Source organism: Numida meleagris, chromosome 4 (genome assembly GCF_002078875.1).
Source record: "Numida meleagris isolate 19003 breed g44 Domestic line chromosome 4, NumMel1.0, whole genome shotgun sequence".
Classification (NCBI taxonomy): Eukaryota; Metazoa; Chordata; class Aves; order Galliformes; family Numididae; genus Numida; species Numida meleagris.
Genome location: NC_034412.1, coordinates 35,048,228 through 35,068,857, shown reverse-complemented (window position 1 = coordinate 35,068,857; position 20,630 = coordinate 35,048,228). Strand labels below are relative to the sequence as shown.

Genomic DNA, 20,630 nt, shown 5'->3' with positions numbered 1-20,630 from the left:
GAAGATAAGCTAAGCAATTTAGTGGACAGTTAAACTAAGACCCAACTCAGGGCCCCTAATTTAGTGGACAGTTAAACTAAGACCCAACTCAGGGCCCCTAACTCCCTAATTCACTTCCATCACTTCAACTTTGGTTATGCAACAGACTAATCAAGATCCCTGTCAGGTATGGAGTATAAGATGGGCAGGTCTTTGCTAGCATATAGACCTAGTTGTCCTTTTTCTGAAGAGGACTTGGCTTTCAGGCACTGTATTAGCTGGTTTCCTCTCTGCCGCTTAAGGCAAGCGCTTAAAATGCACCGATCAGGTCACTCCCTCCCTAATGCAGTTTATTTTCCTTCAGTTGTCATAACCAAGTTGCCCTGTTTGCCAGTTTGTTTTTATTCTGAATGCTCTCCAGCTCACATCTTTTATGCGTTTGGTATGAGGGCCAGATTCCTCAGTACTGCTTTGTTAGGAAATACTCATTTGGCAGTCCTAACATCATTAAAAATTATCCTCAATACGATATGCTTTATCAACCCATGACCCTTAGCTGTTTGAGTGAGAAACAACAGAGAAAGAACAAAAGTAGATCATTCTGTCAACAGTTCAGATATTTGACAGATTACAAGAACTAGGTCCTTTGCACTCAAGTGTGGTATTTAGAAAACTGGAGTAATGCTTTAGATGGCTGCCTTTTTATCTTGATCTGTCTGCTGTTAAAGTCACTCTCTTCTTGGTGTTCCCCTGCAGGAGGAAACTAAAAGCAAGCATGTTGACTTACAGATTAGAATCACTTCAAACGCTTGTGCAAGCATCACCACCTCAGCTCAGGTGTGCTGGTCATTTGTCTTGTACCAGTACATTTGCACAGAACCGAGGACACTTGTGTTTTCACCTTTTCAGCTCATACAGAGGGCTTGTTTCCCATTATTTTTTTTATATTATGTGCGAGGAAGAGAGCTGAATGCTATGCACAGAATAAACCAGTCTCATTTTGATCTAATGAGAAACAGTGCAGACTTTAGTGGCACCAACGCTTGTGTTGCAATAACACTTAGGGTTATCTGGGGAGCACTTACAAGGATTTCAAATAACCCCACTGATTTCTGTCTTGTACTAAAACCTACCAGCAAGATAATGTTCAAGTACGCAGAGAACTACATTGATCTGCCTTACCTACGTACACTGGGAAGTTATTTTAATTTCAGTTTATATTTTGTGTACAACCTGCTGTCCAACTATTTAAGAGACATCAATATTTGGAGACAACTCATTCGAGAATGCAGTTGACTTTTATTGCGCTGACCCCCTAGAAATGCAGTCTGCAGCCCAACAATACACAAATTTTATGAAATCAGTTAACAAATACTGTAAAAATAACTTCTGATGCATAAACAGAAACAAGGCATTAAACCGTTACACTCAGTAGCTGAAAGACACCACCACTTCAGGTGGTTAAGGGAATAAAAATATTTCCCCCACTTTCTCCCCCAAGTCCCAAATCCAATAATGGTTTATACCAACAAATCTCACCTGGAGTTACTACAGATGTCCCAGACTTCATTGTCAACCTCTGATATGTTAAGTACCTGATAGAACTATCCTACTGGCATGTATACAACTCAGCAACGATGCACCCGCTTGGTGCAACCTCGCAAAGGTTCTAGCACATTAGCACACTAAAACTAATCTTCAGGTTCTTCATAATGTGCGTACCCACTAGCGTACGTCCTCCCTAAACTCAAATTGCTGAATACATCTGTGGTCTCTGTATCAGAATCCTTCCCTCCTTCATCATCATCTTCATCGTCATCTTCTGCTTCATATTCGTCATATTCATCGTCACGATCACCTGCATCTCCAGCCTTGCTGGAGGAGAGGTTTTTCCAGTAGGCATCATAACCAGAAGCACCGTCTGCATCTTCACCTCCAGTCTGGCGGCCAAACTTCAAAGAGCGTGCTGTAGGCACAGAGAAAGACCATCATGCTCTCACCCTTCAACAGCAATCTGAGAAGAGTATCTGACATTTCTTTTCCATCCTTGCTCGCTACTCAACCTCTTTCTAAATCTGATATTCTCGGATTAAATCCGTGCTCCAACAGAACCTTTCCACTACAAGCAGTCTCTCCTCCTGCAGCCATGTTTGTACATCAGTAACTGTCTCCAGAGTACGATGCAGGTTTTAGGACGCCTTCAGTACTCTAGCCAAGGAAAGCTGTAATTGGATGTGCTCTGCAGACATGGCACATGCTCTGATTTACTGAAGTGTAGTTAAGAGGTAGAGTCAATGTACGTCACCAAATGACATTTCTATGTTCATTAGCCTGGTTTTAGTAGATGAAATACAGGTATAAGTGAGGATCGTAATTATTCCATGACTAAAATCTCAAACTAAACAAAAGTTTTTACTGTGTCAGAATCAATTAACAATTAGGAAAGACTCTGATGCTCGCTTCTAGAAGAAGAAACATAATGTTTCCCCAAGAACAAATGCCTCAAAACTTTGTAAAACAGCTGAAAGCAATGATATTTTCTCATTGTTCCCATGCAGAGAAGTAATCACTGGTGGTGCCTGTACAGCTTGTTAGCTAGGGAAGCAGGCTTACTTGACATGCTCAGATCCTTTGTCTGCTGAGTTTCATGGCCACATTTAGGGCAGGGAGGCTCTTTTCCCTTTTCTTGCTTAAAAACCTTACTTCGCACATGATCATCACAAAAACAAGCCTGCAGGGTGAAAAGGCAATGAAAAGGCTAAATGTTTTAATCACAGAAGCACATAGTTAAGCAAGAAGCAAGTGAAAATGTGTCTAACAGCAGCAGGATTTTCTGGTTGGGATTAAACTTTATTGAGCTTTTATCTGCAGTGGAACTGGAAATCTGCACGCTATTTACAAAGTTGAACTACTGTGTTAAATGTAGTTTCGTGGTTATCTGAGGAGGAGATTGCATATAGGTGCTGATAAACAGATAGAAAAAGTAATGTGTTCAAAGACTGGATTACAGTGCTGCCCACAAGGGGTCTGGCAAATTCTGGTTTACCTTGGCAAGATTAAGTAAAATGCAGTCGGAGATGTACGTCAGAATGTAACAACGCAGTGACCTGAAGGCATGAATTAGAGATTGAAATTTCATGTCTTGAGCACCAGGGTGCTGGTGAAGATAAATGGAGAAAAGAACAATTTGCAAGACAAAATTGGTGTGATGGAGAACGGAGGGAAAAAAAAAATTGGAGGGCAAGAAGAACAAGAGCAGGCAACAGACCAGCACCCGGAGAAATCTGGGCAATGCTGATGGTGAAGCAGGTGGAACTTTTTATACAACATGACTTCTGACTGCGTGAAAACAAAAGTCTGGTTTTGAACAAATTATCTGTGCGTGTGTAAAATTGGAAACAATTTTTTCTAACCATGCTACGGTGTTTTCTGGGTGGCTCATCACTTGACTGTTTGAAAGAATTACACAGTCTTGGCTTTATGCTACATCAAAATATATTCCAAAGGCTTGGATTTTGAAAAGGTCTAAATGTGGTACAGCCCCGATTTAAACACAGAGCCAGACAAATAAATATGACCTCACCTGGCAAGAGGGTGCACAACTGGCTTGTGGTAACGGGCAAATACAAGTTACAACCCTTTTGACCCGCATAAGTCTACCCCCAAGCTTCAGAAATGAATACCAGAAGTATCAATGTTATTTTTTTAATCATGCAGAGGAAGACGTGACCTTGGTACCAGCCCTGGAGGCTGAGGAGAACAAGTCTAAAATTGTAACTACTTGCAATCATCTTTACCTTACAACGCAGGCATGAATGCTGCCCAAGCCTGTTACAGGAAACACCTGTTGGTGAAAATAATATGTAAAACTCATTACTTGCAAACTGTAGATATGTGATTTTTTTTAACACTCTGTAGAAAGAAGTATGTAATAATGTAAAAATTCAATGTACTTATTTTTAATTCCTCTTGGAAACCTGAATTGGTCATTTCACCATCCGGTACATTTTTTTAATCTCTATCTTATTAGATTTTTCAAATTGAAGACTTGCTGTATGAAACCAATTTGACACAAAAAGTGTAAGCTGAAGAAGGTAAAAAGTGTAGCAGTTTCCTGATTTTTAGAATATTTCAAAACAGAAGTTCCAGAATCAGCTTGGTATTAAGGTATTTCTTTTTCTTGTCCCACAATGTCAGAAGAAGGAGCACTAGCATTTTGCAGTCATTTAAACAATGCCACTGCAGCTTTTATCTCATTTAAAAGGAACGTGAGGACACTTAGAGCTTGCAAACTCCAAACCTAGAAGCTGTTTTGTATACTCTGTCTCATCCTCAAGAAATGTACTTTATTGCATATAACTTAATGTGAAATCCTATCTATCTCTGCTAAATAATTACAGCTGGCACGTGAGCTGTAAAGAGCAGAATCAGCGCTCTCAAAATCTAACTTGTCTTGAAGCTTCAAACTGATCGCTTTACTCTGCTAGAGGGAGTACGCTGAAGGCAACCACACAGGAATTGGTAGCAGCATGAAGCTGAGTGAATAGCTGCTCCTCAAAAGCACTCTTTTGTCTTCAGTCTCAGTGCAAGTACTTTCTCCACCTTGCCTCACGCTTACTATAATGAAGCTCTTGTATCTGAAGTAACTAGTGTTATGAGTTTTGCATGTGAACAGAACAGCAGTGGGAGTTAGCACTCTGTGTTTAAAGACAGAATTGGAAATGCTAATGCATATATATTTAAACATTTCTAGAGCATCTGTGCTTTAACAAAACCTTCTCGGTCTTGGAAAGTAGATGAACTTTTTTCATAGCTAGAATGGGATTGAGACTACAATTGTACGACTGCAGTTAGAAGTTCATATATTCTGTAGAAGTTCAGGTTTCTAATTCTGCCTCTATACGAAGACTGTAGGTACTTTCCTCCAGTGATGGCATAAGGCATCACCTACTTGGAAAAGGCTCTGGAGAATATTCTGGAACATGGAGGAAGCGATCTGAGTCTGCTTAGTTTTTGAGAAAAGGACTACAAACAACTAACTTACATTTAAATGTCTCTGCTTCCAAAACTTGGCAGCTGGCTTGATGTTCAAACTGATCATCTTCACAAAGGAAATTGTGGCAAAAAGAGCAGGCAAACATTCTGCCTCCTGAAAGATGTATCAAGGCAAAATAACCAGTAAGAGGCACAGGCACCAACTTCTGCTCCACTAACAACTTAGGCAGTTACTTGCTGGTTTTTTTTTACTGAAGACAAGCCCTGCCCTCTGTCTAAGGCTCTAACAGAAAGTTCTAAATTAGACATTAGCATCCGCTATTACACTGAAAAATACCATGTTTCCTACAAGACAAGACAGTGTAAATATAAAACAAGTACTACTAGTAGTTGTTTTAATTTGACTATGGCATTTGAGTATTATTCAAATTGTATCAGATCTTCTCTCATCCAGACTCCTTCCTTCCCACCCCCTCACCTCTGATGAACGCTGAAATTACACTTGAAAGGATTCCACAAACGGTGATCAGTATGGTTTGCCAGGCAACTGGGAACCCAAACACCCGGACTAGTGCGGATGAAAGGAGTGAGAATGGCAGAAAATTGCACATTGACCATCAGATGCAGTACTTAACTATGTGAAGCATTCAGCTGTTGGGACAATTAATTATGTATATGTCCTCCCTGAGTTAAGCAGAAGGTGTTCTTGGGCACATTTACATTCCCCAGTTCATATCTGTTTTTAACATGGGGAGAATGCCTTGCTTTGACCAAATATACTAATCTCGAAGATCAAAAATGTTATGCTAAGCATACAGGTACAACAACTTACGTAACAAGAGAGGAAAAGCATAATTTAGGTTTTTTCATTAACTGTGAGCAACCTACCATGATCCCAGACACTTCTTTCACACTCAATACATTCTGCATCTGCCAGAGGGCAGACGCATGCATGTGTGCTGAGACACTTCCTCCCATGGCACACCCAGGCTTCGCAGAAATCACAGATTGCACCCTGCAATTGCAGAAAGAAGGCAGCTTGGGACCTGTACAGTGTCCAGAGAGACTTATTTCAAAACCCTGAACGTATCTGACTATCTCTTCTCTCAGTGGGTTTATTCCAAGCGAGTAAAACAGTATGAAACAATCAGTATCCAATCAAACCACTCCAGGTTTCATGTTTTTTTTTAATTCATTACTCATTTTTGCAGGATTAAATATAATGAAAAATAACCTCTTTTCCTCCTTTTCTGTTTTTATCTTTTAAAATTTGTATCTTAAATCTTATGTATGAAAGCTGTCTTCTAGCTAAAACCCGAGCATCGTAAATGATAGCAATTTTCTGGCAAAAATGCAATTTAAAGAAAAAAAAAAGCTACAGATGTTAAACCATGTTATATCAGAGCATCAGGTCCATGGACAGGAAAGGTGAAATAACTCATCAGAAATATAAATAATACATTTTCATTTTAGTTCAAGTGCGAGATCAGAAGATCAACTATACATAATTATAGTGTTTAAGAAGCCTTCTCAGCCCATAGGTAACAAACTACCAGCCAGGGTTTGCAGGAGCTGAATTTAAAAAGGAAAAATTTTAATTTTCAGTAATGGTAAGATGAGAGAAAAATCTTAGCACGGTATATGCTATCACTGTGTAAACCTGTTGTACCTTGTTTTATAAAGATTTGCATAGAATAATCCCCATACTAGAAAATAAGCTGTCATTTTGTACACGTACCACCATTGCCAGTCCAGTACTGTACACACCAGCATGTTTTATGACACAATCTGAAGACTTCATCATGCATTTGGTTTTTCCTGAACAAAAACAAGTAGCAAACAATCAGAAGAAAAAAATATATAAAAATACAAAAGAATGCTCATATAAAAACAGAGATTCAAGTAAACACCTGTACTTAGCTGTATATAAAAGTAAAAACTTGTTAACCTCCCCATGCACTTCTCTTAGATCAAATTAATTATGGCCTGTTTTCAGCACCAGTGCTGAGATGAGGTAGTGGGTTGTTGTGCTGCATGTTTTGAGGCAGGCTGAATATATTGGCAAGAAATTCAAATGACAGAACAAGATAATTAATGTGTAAGTCAAGGAACAACATCTCAAAAAGCTGTGCTTAACATTGCTGCTAGTCCCACCATAAAAGTGGCATGGCAGAGGCTGAGAACCTCTGAAAAAAATACATGTACCTGACGATTTAATTGCTTACGTACTTAGATGCTCAAGCTTTCAATATGTTTTGTCTGTTTGTTTTTTAAAACAAATAGGAGATGGCAAAATAATTCTCGTTAAATGCAGGGCTTGCACGGGAGTAAAAGCCACAGTCTGCACTTCAAAGTCATTCTGACACAGGCAAGCAACTAGGGTGACAGCTTTCCCCTGAAGTAACTAGCTTTATCAGGAAGATGCTCACTTGGTATGTAGTTATGTAAGCAAAAATACTTGCAGCTAGCCCAGGTTGTAGCACCGGGCTTTTATCACTGGTTTAAGCTGACCTGTCACAGACCCCTTTGGTGTCTCTATTACTGCCTCCTTAAAGGGGATATTCCCTGCAAACCTATTCAGGAGTTCAAAAAACTAAATTCTACTCTGCAAATGCAACTGAATCCCAGTATGCACTATCAGCAGGAGGGTTTTGATGTAACCATGTCTCAGATACCAAATGGCACTGAGGAATGACCACTGATGGTCAGAGCTGGGCAATATAATGTGGTAGGGATATTACTGGGTCTGGAGCAGTGCAATACAACTACTGTTCTCCCATCCTTCAGAGACTTCCCTAGGAAAGATGACATTGGTTTATGGGCCCTGTCACCAACACCTGATTAAGCACCAAAGAGTTCTAATGGTCTTTGTCTTAGCAAACCTTAGGGGACTCAGCATCATTTTGTGGTGATTAGGAATGCTTTTCCTTCAGAAACTTACTGCAGACTAAGATAAATTCAACATGCAGGAGTCAACTTTGGACTGTAAAACAGACAAAATATTTTTAGTACTTCACAGCACGGTGACAGAAGGAAGACTTATGAAGAATGACGCAGTGCCACTGCACACAGTCAGTCTGGCTTCCAAAGTGCCCGGTATCTTGATGTCCCAACAAAGGCACTGCAAGCTGCAGATGTCAGCAGCTCTGAGTGTCAGACTACAAAATGGCCAAACTGCTTAATGAAAAATTCAAAGTCTGTGATGATACACTGAAACAGTAAAACAAAAAAAAGACTTCAAAGTTAAAAATTATTATTAACTTCACCTTGAGGCAAGTTGCATAAATGGGTGTTTTAGCCTGACTCAGAACCCAGTTATATCACTAAGTGTCCTTCTCATCCGATTTCAAAGCATCAGCCCTCTTGGCACCAACAGCTTATGTTACAAAACTTTATAAGCTTTGTTGTCACTAGGAAACAGCACCCCACATGTAAATCTAGGGAAACAGTCATACGTTCTCACTCCAAAAGGCAGTGAGTAAAATTCTTCCAAATATCAAATACTGGAGACAAGCCTATGGCCCAGTCTTGCAAAGCCTGGAGGGTCGCAGGTATATTCATAAGTTTGTGTGATTGAGCAAGAACCTCCTCTCAAGGAAGATATTCAAAATGGATTTAAAAGAACCTGCTCTAAAAATTGCAAAAGCACTTGAAGACAAAGGAACCTTAACTGCAGAGTTAAAAAACACAAAAGAGCCTGAGAATAGCATGTTTTCCTTCATTATTTCCACTTACCACACTGTGCACAAATGGGCAATTTTTGAACAGAGTTGCAGAAGTAGCAAAAAGCTCTATTCTTCTGTCGTCTACCCGCACGGAGGGGGAGGAAAAAATAAGATGTTAAGACAAGACCTGTAAAATGGTTGAAGCTAATTAAACCATTAGCTTTTAGAAGGGAAAAAATGCTTACCTTTGGCACTTATCACATTCCTAAAGAAAAGAAATAAAATACTGATAATGATTTGTATTCTACGTAGAGCATACAAAACTCTGAATTAAGTTCTGATTAGGAACCAAACATTTTATGCAAGTACTACTGTCTCTGATACAAATGTCATCTTAAATGTAAAGGATGTTGTTCTAGTGGTACCATACATAGTTAATGTACTACCACTGGTTTTACATAATTTAAAATCAAGTATTGTAACACAAAATATTTTAGTTAGTTTTACCATTGAAGCATTACAAGGATGTTTGGCTAAATCTATGTTGGCTCTTGAAGCCCTTATCTGCTTCTCACGTTCTCGCCGGTTCTCAGCTTTCTTACGAGCACCAGTCTTCTTTTTAGGCATTTTTCACTGTCTGTGGGACAGAAAAAGGTATGTAATGAATGCATGCAGAACTACACATGTAAGTACACGGACACACGTGACATATCCAGCACTTAAACTGGATCTTGGAGTTCCCATCTGTTAAATGTTTCATCTCCGTTCATTTCCTTTCCTAAAATATTTTCAAATGTAGACAAAGGCTCCTGTCCCCCATGGAGGATCATATGATGAACCACGATCGATCTTGTGATCTGGAAAGGATTTTGCTACCCTGCACTCTGTGCTTAACTATCTTTTAAGTGTTTGGCCTTAGAAATAATGTGCTTTGTAGAACTGTTTGTGATGGGCCTCTCCTTTTAGACTGCCTTATTGCCTGTTTAATAAGGACAATACTCAGCTCTTTTTCACTTCTCTCTTCTCAAGCTCTCTACTTCAACCAGTTAAAAAACATTCCTCAGGTAAGTGAGTCATGGTTTGCTGCAAAAACGCCAAGGGCACACTTTGTGAAAGCTTAGAGAGCAAAATGTTACTATTCTAGTTTTAAGAGCTATGACAAAGGGATGTCTCAAACACCAATTTATAATTCTAGCACATTAGTAATAAAGCAGACATGAGCATATGTGGCTCTAAAGATGCCACTGATTCCCAAGAAGGTTTATGCTAATTTAATTCCTCTGGTTCAACGTGCGTCTGTTTTAACAGTCCAGGAGGGAACCAATGCAAGGCAGTGGTGAGATAGTAAATCAATCAGGGCACTGCACTCTTGTCATCTGCACAATGAAGTATACAACGCTCACGAATGCTGCATTTACTATGTGCTCCTAATACATTAGGCCAATATTATCCTGACTTAATGACATGGACAACAACTCAGATTAAATGTGCAGTCTGACATTAGAATTTCTCTTGTCAATGCAGGCACTCAAGTTAGGCATCCTTCCTTAGGCGCAATCTTCATCATTTCTGCTGATGTAACTGGTGTTGGTGTCACATTCTAAACCAGATACAGGGTAAAAACAAAAAGTGAATCAAATGAAAACAAATGTCCCCCCAAAGCCAAGATTTGTACAACCGATGGGGCAAGGCAATGATAAAGGTGGAAGGGTATTTGCTCAGTAAGCATGAAAACAAAGCAGCTCAGGAAGAGGCAAGGATCTCTCCACTGACATACACACAAGCAAAGAAAAAACATCACTGCCTTATTAAACATATTTGTAAAAGACGCTCCCAAATCTATAGGAGATGAATTTCTTTGTGCTGTAGCTACTAAACCATCCATGCTTAAAGATGATGTGAAAATTTGGCCATCCTAGCCATTTAGCTCCATGTTTGCTACTTGACTATAGCACCTGTGTTGGGAAAACCTGGCTTCTCTAGCAAGATGCCCCAACACACCTTGCCTTGCACAACTAATCCACAATTCCTGCTCTCCCCAGCTTCACCCCTAACATCAAGCTGATGTGTAGGCGTGCATGCTGGCAGCTGCAAGGACAGCTGCGGCATCAAAAGGCAGTGAACTGTAGCAGCTTAAACTTTAAAGAAAAATTAGTATCCCTTTTCAAAAGGTCTTAGCTTTCCTGAACAAAGAAAGATATTGTCCTGACCAAATATTAAAACTTGATTTTGATAGCACACATAAATCAGCTTGCTTGCTCTGCAGCATTCTGTACCATGTTTAAGTGCCTTATTATGTAGTCAAAACTGTATTGCTTAGCTGCCTGCTGGCAAGTATCATTATTCTAGAGCATGACATTTCTGACACTGGAAGTCCAATGTGAGATCGCACATAATTTTCAAACTGCTCAAATGCTGATTTAACAATAGAATCTAATGGTTAGCATTTATACCTTGGCTTCTTCACATTACTTCCTAATTGAAAGCACTGAAGAGACAAATCTTCCTCATAATAAACACTCTGAATGACTACTAAGGACATGTATTATGAGAAATGTTGAAGACTGTAGTTCATTAGAAAGCTGCACTATCAACAACAGAAATACGATGTCAGCTTCTTTCAACAAAGCTATCAAGTTAATCCAGGCTTCCAAACAATAACACCCTACAGATTGATGTTCTGTCACTCTTCCTCTCCAAGCTTCCATGTAAGATGTTGCCTTTGCCCTACATCGTAGATTTTTAGGGAACTGACCGTCTTTTAATTTTCTGACTAGAGCATAATACTGTTATGACACCAGAAATTGCAACAGTAAAAGTTTTGCTTACCTGCAATTCTTTTCAAATCATAGAATCACAGAATGGCTTGGGTTGGAAGGGACCCCAAGGATCATCAAGTTCCAACCCCGCTGCCACAGGCAGGGCCGCCAACCTCCAGGTCTGGTACTAGACCAGGTTACTGTGCCTTTTACAAGTGCTAATCAGTTCCTACACACTACGTTCTACTTACAGTTCCAACAGCCCTTCTGTAATCTGAGGCTGGAGGATGACCAAAGAAGTATTTAGGCACCGTGACAGTTACCAGATGCTCAGAGGGAAAGGCAGAGTGCCATCTGCGTGCAGCCCAGCTCCCCAGCAGGCTCAATGGGAGAGAGAAGTGCCTTGGGGGGACCTAACTGAGCAGGTCCAACCATCAAGCAAACAGCTCCAAGGAGCCGCTCACTTAGGATCCACACGCTGGAACGATCCTGTGGACCTTCTGCTTAAACACGGTCCTTTGGCTGAAAGCAGACTGACAGGCACGGTGTTACCCTGCTCCTTTTCACTCACAGCGCTGCTGTCAGAGCAGTCAGCAGCCTGCTGACCTGCAGAGCACCCGAGCTACCGGCACTTCTGAATGAGGGCTTTTCTCCATCCGACGCTTTCTACTCTAAAGCAAACGCACACGTATGTCAGTTTTTCAGCCGCTCCACCTAGCTCCCCTAACCGCGTCGCGAGGCGCGTTTCCAACGCAGACCACCGCGCTCGGCATTCACCTCCGCGGCAGCCAGCCGCTGCCTCCCGCCGAGCCGAGCCGAGCCGAGCCGAGCCGAGCCCCCGCCGCCCGCCCACCGCGCTCCGACGGCGGCGCGGAAACCGGAAGCGGTGCGCTGCCCGCCCGGCCCGCGCGGCGAGGCGGGAAGGTTCCGCGCTGACGGCTGTTGGGCCTCACTCCCTCAGTGGTTGCGTGGGTTTGCAGTTTTCTATACCTTTCTATGCACAGTGAGCCTTTGATTACGAATCGAAGAAATCGATGCGTAGAAACTTAGCAGCGAAGTTTTGTTACTGTTAAGACAGGTATTCTTTATTAGCAGTGCTGGGAAGCACTGGAGATATTTCCACCGTAAGCGCTTCAAAGACGAGATGATTCAGAGTCCATTATTTTTCCACACATAGTACACATTCATCAATTACCCACGAGACAATTAACATATACACACCTATCACAGGGAGTGATTTATGAGGCTTTCAGTCTTCCATTCCATGGTCTCTTCTACCATCCAGCGCCCTTTTAGCACCATGGCAGTCAGCAGCCTTTTAGTCCATCCAGTGGTCTCCCTCGCTTGCCCTCTAGATGAACTTTCTTCATTGACACATACTCAGTAGGAGAATGCCTACTGTAAGTAATTCATAGGTACCAAAATCAGAACATTTTCTCACTCAGCACTCAGCCATTATTTCTGAATGTCTGCTCATCCTTGGATAGAGATAAGTTTGGGAGCCTGTCTTTTAATGACATATACTGGGGTGTTGGAAGATAAGGTGCTGGAATAGGCTGCCCGGAGAGGCTGTGGATGCCCCATCCCTCAAGGTGTTCAAGAACAGGTTGGATGGAGCCCTCGGCAACCTGGTCAGCCTCTTCTCTCTTGTAACTAGTGACAGGACGAGGGGGAATGGCCTCAAGTTGCACCAGGGGAGATTTAGGCTGGACATTAGGAAACACTACTTTTCTGAAAGAGTGGTCAGGTGCTGGAATGGGCTGCCCAGGGAGGTGGTTGAGACACTGTCCCTGGAGGTGTTGAAGAAACGTTTAGATATAGTGTTGAGAGACATGGTTTAGTGAGGTTATTGGTGGTAGGTGGGTGGTTGGACTGGATGATCCTGTAGGTCTTTTCCAACCTAGCTAATTCTATGATTCTATGATTCTATGGTCCAGTACCAGATCTGGGGGTTGGTGGTCCTGCTTGTGGCAGGGGGTTGGAACTTGATGATCCTTGAGGTCCCGTCCAACCCAAGCCATTCTATGATTCTATGATAAGGAGGATAGGGAGGAGTATCTTGATGTCTACCTGTTGCATTCCAACCCACTCCTGGAGTGAGACAATTTGGCCTTGTGTGGAAGCCCTGGCTTCATTTGATAGTTGATAAGCCTACTTGCGTCATTTCATTATTGTGTTTCTTTTGCTGAAGGTCTCTTGTCAAAACAGAATAGCCTTACAACATGCTTTCTAGTTTATAATGCTACATCCATAACTATTCGCAACGTCTAAAAGCTATTACAGTTTTGCAAGCAAGAACTAATCACATAATACAACAATTCAACAGCTGTATTTCTAAAAATATGCTACTAAAATATATTGTGTATTTACTTCTTCAAATCACTTTACTCCTCATCGTAAGTGGCATATGGCAGAAGTAGAAACAAAGGTTGCAAGGATGTCTTTGATTCCTCTTAATACTATAAGTTCTTTGAGCATTTTGCCTAGAAATCCCTTTTTTGAAATCGTTAGATGAAGTATCAGATAGTTGTTTAAATGAAGATGAGTGGAAGGCTCACAGAGCAGTTATGATGCAGTATAATTCATTGTCTTTGACCTAGAATGAGAGGGGCATGTTATATATTTTGATATAGGCTGGTTTAGCAATAGGGATCAGTTTAGTGGAAAAATGGGGAGAAAGTAAGTAATCAAAGACTACCAGAGGCCACAACTGCGCATGCACAGAGGGACATTTGCATATATTAATGAGGTCTTGGAAAAAAATGAATTTTGTATGCCAATGTACTATGTATGTATGTCTTAACTGTTTAAATGTAGAACTTGAACTCTGAGAGTGTGCACTTGATTTGCCAAGTTGCCCAGTACGTACCATAAGGAATAAAGGAATGCTGCTGCTTTCTAACACCGCATTGGAGTTAGAGAGTCACATTTATCTTAGAACATATTTTAATTTGTAGTGTGCTTGTCAAAGCATCCATTCCAGTGGGCTGGTTGTGTTGCTCCGTGTTGTGCTTGGTCGTGCCTTCTGTGCTAAAAGGTGGTTGCTGGTTTTCTGTGTGATTTTGGCTTAAAGAGAGAGACAGGGATTTAGTGGGCACGATTGCTTTTTCAGCAAGACTCTTGTTACTTCAGCGAGTCAGGAGTGTGTCTCCCCAAACTGTTTTCAAGGCGTTATCTTCACACCAGGTTATTGGAGCACACAGAAAAATGCATGATTGCTTAAGATAAAAATTCATGATGATCACTTCACTGAACATTTCTCCTTATAAGAAGGTATGAGAAGTAATTTTTCGTTATTCTGTAACTATAGCTACATACTATTTAACTAACAACCAAAGTAGAAAATGTGATCTTTTGCAGGACCTTAGAGCTTTTTGTGTCATTCTCACTTTTCTTAATGAATGCCCTTAATCTTTAATATTATTTTATTCTGGTTGGCTGTGACCATTTATTTTAGGCACAATGGGAATAACTGATTCAGCATTGGAGGAGAGTGGGGAAGATAAACAGAAGGTTTTAATCTCTTTTAGAATAATTATCCTTGGCAGCTAACCTGCTTTCATGAATGAATGGACTTGCTAAAGAAGGGACTCTCAGATACATTCATATATTATCACTGTCTTCCCACTTGAGTGCATAATTGTGCAAATGCACTAATGAAAAAAGGAAAAAAAGGAGGTATGCTGCCTCTAGAATCTAGAATTTTTATGTTTAATCTCATAAATTAAATGGCGTTTAAGCAGGGCCTTTGTTGATCCTGTGATACTGTAGCTCCTCGATGACGTTCCACAGAGCACCCTCTAGATGGCAGGAGTCACTTCGCTCGTGAATGGCGAAACGTGTTGATTTCAGAACTGCTAGAAGCAGCCCAAGGCTGTAATACAAGTGAATAAGAGGAAAATTAGATGATGATAGCCAATTTAGAGCTTACACAATTTCCATTAGCAAGCCTGGACGACTGGGAAATTTGCACGTAATGAAATAATATGCAAGGATACTGCAGACTATTGCTTTTCAAAGATCTGTGCAGAAAGCAGTGGGAGTCACCCCTGCTTTTAGAGGTGTTTGTAGCGACTTCTGTACGAGAAGCTATGGAAGGAGAGTGTGCGTCTCTCCGAACTGAGCATCGTCATTCCTTATTACCCCGCAGAGTATTACCCCGGAATATGTAGATTACAGCTAAATTTCATGCAATCTCTCCCCATCTTGCTCATTCATTCACCTTTTAGGGTTGTGTGGCAGTGCAGCGGTACTACGGATTACATACTGATTGTTGGTCAGACTTACATTTTGTTAGGCAGTAAATTCATAAGCAGCTTAAGCTGGAATAATTCAGTGAAAAAGGAAAAAATGTGTTGGGCACTGTTGTCTAGGTGAAGGTGGGAGTTGTTTTTCCAGTGACAGCTTTGAGTAGTATCGTTGCAGCACGTATCATCTTCGAAATCTCCCTTCTCAGTCCTGCACTGCTCATCCTGTAGAACTCCTTTCTTTCCAGTGAGGGCTGCTTTGGAGGATGGGTACTTATTTATTGGATAAGCTACTCAAGTCATAACAAAGAGTTCATGCCATTTCACTTCCAGTATTGAAAATTATTAAGATCAGGTAGGAAAATCAGAACATTAAGTGCATGTACAGCCTCTGTCAGAGCAGCAATATTCTGGGTGAAATAGGACCTTTGTCTGCAGTGACGCTGGGCTGTGGCTAGGTGAGAATGGACGATACTTACTTTCTTTTGCTGCAGTATCTTAGTCCCTTTAAATATACAATAAAGCATGTTAGCTATCAACTTGAAATAAATACCGACCTGAATTGCTGTAATTTACTTTTACTTTAATACATTGTGATTTCTTTTTCTCTAAATAACACACTTGTTCTGATCTAATTAAGCCTCTATTACCTAACTACCTATTACCATAATTATCTTCATTATTACAGTGTCTCCTTGCAGCATTCAATATGTTTACCTCCCTGGGGGTTGCATTGTAAAATGGGCGCAGCATATACCATTCTAACTGACCTTTCAAGCATCATACATCACATTTAATTTGTTTTTAAATCCTGGCCTTGCAGCAACTGACCTTAAAAGTCATATCAATCTTTGTTTGATGTAAGATAATTTCATCCTTTCTGATTTCACTATATGAAGAAAAGGGAGACAAAGAAAAGAAGAGCAAGAGCCTTTGCAAGAGCCTTTATCGATGTATAGTGAATTGGCACGTCCAAATAGAATATTTTAAAACAGGTCTTCTTAGGTGTTGGAAAGATTTTTTTTGTGTGTTCCAGTCCTCTTAGCTCTGCAAAATGATTTCCTATGAAATGTTCTAAGTGGTTATTTTGTCTGGCAAAGTGTGAAATGTATCAAAAGGGAAAAAAAATGGAGAAAAAGACGATGAGAGAATTTGGTGTTAAAAGAGAAGAGTCTCAGTTCAGGAAGCCCTCTCAGCTGTCACTTCTTTATTAAAATGTATTCATCTTTCCTATGATAGCCATGTTGCACATCTTCATATTGCTCCCATCACTTCAACAAACAGTTGTACATTTTATTGCAGCAGTTCATTTGTTTGTTTGTTTTAAGGTGAAAGTCACGCAGTAAAGCTAAGTAGCTGGGACTTCTAAAAAGTGTTTAATGTGGTATGATATGGCTGGTCGCAGCCAAAGGGTTGTGATAAATGGTTCTATGTCAGGGTGGAGGCCGGTCACAAGTGGTGTCCCCCAAGGCTCAGTCTTGGGACCGGTGCTCTTCAATGTCTTTATCAATGACATAGATGATGGAATCAAGTGCACCCTCAGCAAGTTTGCAGATTACACCAAGCTGAGCGGTGCAGTCGATACACTGGAAGGAAGGAAAGCCATCCAGAGGGACCTGGACAGGCTGGACAAGTGGGCCCACGAGAACCTAATGAGGTTCAACAAGGCCAAGTGCAGGGTGCTGCACTTGGGCTGGGGCAATCCCAGGTATTTATACAACCTGGGGGAAGAAGTACTCGAAAGCAGCCCTGTGGAGAGGGACTTGGGGGTCCTGGTGGACGAGAAGCTGGACATGAGCCAGCAGTGTGTGCTGGCAGCCCGGAGGGCCAACTATGTTCTGGGCTGCATTAAAAGAGGAGTGGTCAGCAGGGAGAGGGAGGTGGTGGTCCCCCTCTACTCGGCTCTTGTGAGGCCCCATCTGGAGTACTGTGTCCAGGCCTGGGGCCCCCAGCACAAGAAGGACGTGGAGCTTTTGGAATGAGTGCAGAGGAGGGCAACCAAGATGATCAGAGGGCTGGAGCACCTCTCCTATGAGCAAAGGTTGAGGGAACTGGGCTTGTTTAGTTTGGAGAAGAGAAGGCTCCGGGGAGACCTCATTGTGGCCTTCCAATACTTGAAGGGAGCGTATAAACAGGAGGGGGATCGATTGTTTGTGAGGGTAGATAGCGACAGGACAAGGCGGAATGGTTAAGCTGAGACAGGGGAGATGTAGGTTAGATATTAGGAGGAAGTTTTTCACACAGAGGGTGGTGACGCACTGGAACAGGTTGCCCAGGGAGGTTGTGGATGCCCCGTCCCTGGAGGCATTCAAGGCCAGACTGGACGTGGCTCTGGGCAGCCTGGTCTAGTGGTCGGCAACCCTGCACTTGGCAGGGGGGTTGAGACTCGATGATCTTTGAGGTCCTTTTCAACCCAGGCCATTCTATGATTCTATGATTCTATGATTCTATGATTCTATGATTCTATGATTCTATGATTCTATGATTCTATGATTCTATGATTCTATGATTCTATGATTGATTCTATGATTCTATGATTCTATGATTCTATGATTCTATGATATGTTAATTATCATAGGTTAATTAAGATTGGGGTGAGGGAACAGTGCAATACTAATCAGTTCCTCATTCTTCTAACAAAAGAAGTAACTGATAATCATTTCTGTTGGAATATGAACTTGTTGGGTTGTGGCAAGTTATTACTAGTGTAGTTTCTCCATGATGAGATTGTAATGTCATAAATAATCTTGTTTCTCTTCCATCTGACCCCATCAAGAGGGTGGCACGTGATGATGAATTTTCTGCACATGTGAAACTGGGAGGCTTTGTGAGTGAAGAACAGAAGGGAGATACCTGATGACAAAAGTAAACAGGAGTACCTGTGTGACAGAAATGGGGGAAGTAAAAAAATAAAAATCCAGGTCAGACTGGATGGCTAATAAAAAGAATTTCTCTTGCAGTGCTGGAGGCCTGTCAGATGGAAGTGACGTAGGGGAATGACAAATGTGAATATTTTAATTGGTCACAGGAGATGAGATTAATTCACCTAGCTTCAGCCTTGTAACAATGAGCTCACCACTCAGTTTGTTGCTTGGCCTCTCACTCTAATCAATAGAGAGAGATAGGCACCTGAAGGAGGTCAGTCATTTCTCTCAGGACAGGATGATCTCTCTTTTCAGACCTAGGTGAAGCTAGGGGCCATGAAATCTTCCAGGGTGTCTATGGGCTGTCATTGCCAATGGAACTATGATAATCCTAGGGTGTAGTTAAGGTGGTGTTTCTAATAGAGCTAAAGGAGAGTTAGTGGTATCAGAAAGGTCTTACAAGACATTATCTATAATATTTAGTACTGTTGTTTAACCCTGTTCTAACATGAGGGCTCTACAGCTGTAGCCGTGCCACACAAGTTAAGAGATGTGTTCCCCCGGAGGATGCTGAAGCAGAGAGGAACTGGGACTCAAGTCTGTGTAGACTTTCCGTAAGTCTTACACTGTGTGTATGGAGCAGTTAGTATCAATTAATCCTTGTTCAAGAAAAAAAAAAAATACAGCCATGTGAAAGGAAATTTTGTTAAGGTGATCAGAAAACTAGGAAGCCTCTCACCTAGGAGAAGGCTAAAAAATGTCCCATACCTGACAAACTGAAAGGTCAGCGTGGAGCAGGATGGTTTTCAATCAGTGAGCTAAGTAAGGGGGCGAGGAAAAAGCCTGTTCTGTCACAAAAGGAAACGGATACGAAGCTTTACAGACCAAACAATACAAGAGGGAGAGTGACAATGGGAGAGTGTTAAGATTCAAGTGCTGTAGTTTGTGTTGTATGAATAGACCTGAGGTTGTTTAATCTGGAGAGGGGAAGGCTGAAAAGATCTCATTGCTGTCTTCAAGGACCTAAAGAGAAATTATGGAAAAAAAGACAGAGACTCTTCTAAAGGGTGAGCAGTGAAAGCGTGAGAGTCAACAGACACAAGCAGCAGCAAGTGGAATTGTAAGTTCTATGTGGAACAATATTGTTCAGTGATGGTGGTTAAGCAGTGGAAAATCTGTGCCACAGCCTCATACACTGATGACAAGAAACTCTCTTCTAATTTAGAGAAAATATTAGTAAAATAATGCAATAAATTAGGTTGAAAGGGACCTCTGGAGCTCACCCACTCAATTCTCCCGCTGAAAATTTCCACATCAAATAAGGTTGCCTTGTTTAGCTGAATCTCAAATGTTGCCAAGGGTGGAGGTTGCACAACTGCTCTGAGCAGCCTTTATCCAAGCTTAACAACTCTCCTTGCAAGGACCCAGTGTCTGCTGAATAGGAACATCCAAGTGACTTCAAAGGCAGCTGGACTATGGCCTAGGTGAGGCAGAATATTTGTTTGCCATCTTTTTTTCTGAAATGTCTGTGGTAACAAATTCAGTATTTCAGCTGTTTCACGTTTTTCCTCAATTATCGAGCTAGCACGACATGTTCCCCTTTTGTGTCACTTCTTATCCAGACAGTAATTTTTCTCCTTTAATTATGGCTTTTTCTTGTTCAGTAGCATTCAGTTGTAGAAATCTTATGCAAATATGAACTGAATGGTTTTCCTGTCTAATTATAGCTCCATTTAGATGAGACTAACATCAGTGGTACTGAGGACTGGCTGAATTAAATACTGAATGTATTCGCCTAATGAAAGCTGAAGGATGGATTTTTTGCTTTATGGCATATAACGTGGGTGGTTTAACTGTTGGCTCATGGGACTGAAAGAGATCTTTTGAATCACCAGTTCAATTCCTGATATTGTAGGGAGCTCCCATCATTTCTTTTGCAAACTTCAAAAGGTCCCTTATTTTTTCTTCACCGTGTTTGTCTAAAGCATTATGGATAAAGGATTTCACTCAGCATCATGCTTATAACAGCATCATGCATATTGCAGGTAATTATGACAAGGCTTAGAACCGTTTCTAGACATGGGCATCAGCCCTCAGTATTTTGACTGATTTAAAAACAAA

The 20,630-nt window shown here is 41.2% G+C and overlaps 1 protein-coding gene and 1 long non-coding RNA gene across 5 annotated transcripts in view; one reads left to right on the top strand and one right to left on the bottom strand.

Annotated features, from left to right (window-relative positions):
- Nucleotides 1,259–12,306, bottom strand: ZNF330 (zinc finger protein 330). Of its 2 annotated transcripts, none has more exons than XM_021395612.1 (10): nucleotides 12,176–12,306; nucleotides 9,147–9,276; nucleotides 8,885–8,904; nucleotides 8,710–8,780; nucleotides 6,713–6,792; nucleotides 5,863–5,989; nucleotides 5,024–5,128; nucleotides 3,777–3,823; nucleotides 2,593–2,710; nucleotides 1,259–1,945 (listed from the first exon to the last, which is right to left on the bottom strand). In XM_021395612.1, the coding sequence occupies exons 2-10, from the start codon at nucleotides 9,264–9,266 to the stop codon at nucleotides 1,671–1,673; spliced, it is 963 nt and encodes a 320-aa protein (XP_021251287.1). In that variant the 5' UTR covers nucleotides 9,267–9,276; nucleotides 12,176–12,306; the 3' UTR covers nucleotides 1,259–1,670. The 2 variants fall into 2 exon arrangements, with proteins under 2 accessions (XP_021251287.1, XP_021251288.1); XM_021395613.1 differs by lacking the exon at nucleotides 12,176–12,306 and adding an exon at nucleotides 11,469–12,161.
- The window catches only part of LOC110398183, a 20,370-nt gene continuing 12,012 nt past the window's right edge, over nucleotides 12,273–20,630 (top strand). For 2 of the 3 annotated variants that reach the window (XR_002438252.1, XR_002438250.1), the window contains exon 1: nucleotides 19,853–19,993. This is a non-coding gene — a long non-coding RNA (uncharacterized LOC110398183). Of the gene's footprint in view, nucleotides 12,367–19,852; nucleotides 19,994–20,630 lie in introns of those variants that run through there. The other variant, XR_002438251.1, reaches the window with a different exon arrangement.

Coding starts and splice junctions, on each gene's coding strand:
- ZNF330 (XM_021395612.1), bottom strand. CDS start 9,266: ATGCCTAAAAAGAAGACTGGTGCTCGTAAGAAAGCTGAGAACCGGCGA. Junction 2,711..3,776: donor ATTCATGCCTGCGTTGTAAG/GTAAAGATGATT, acceptor TTCACCCTGCAG/GCTTGTTTTTGTGATGATCA. Junction 1,946..2,592: donor AAAGGATCTGAGCATGTCAA/GTAAGCCTGCTT, acceptor CTGTGCCTACAG/CACGCTCTTTGAAGTTTGGC.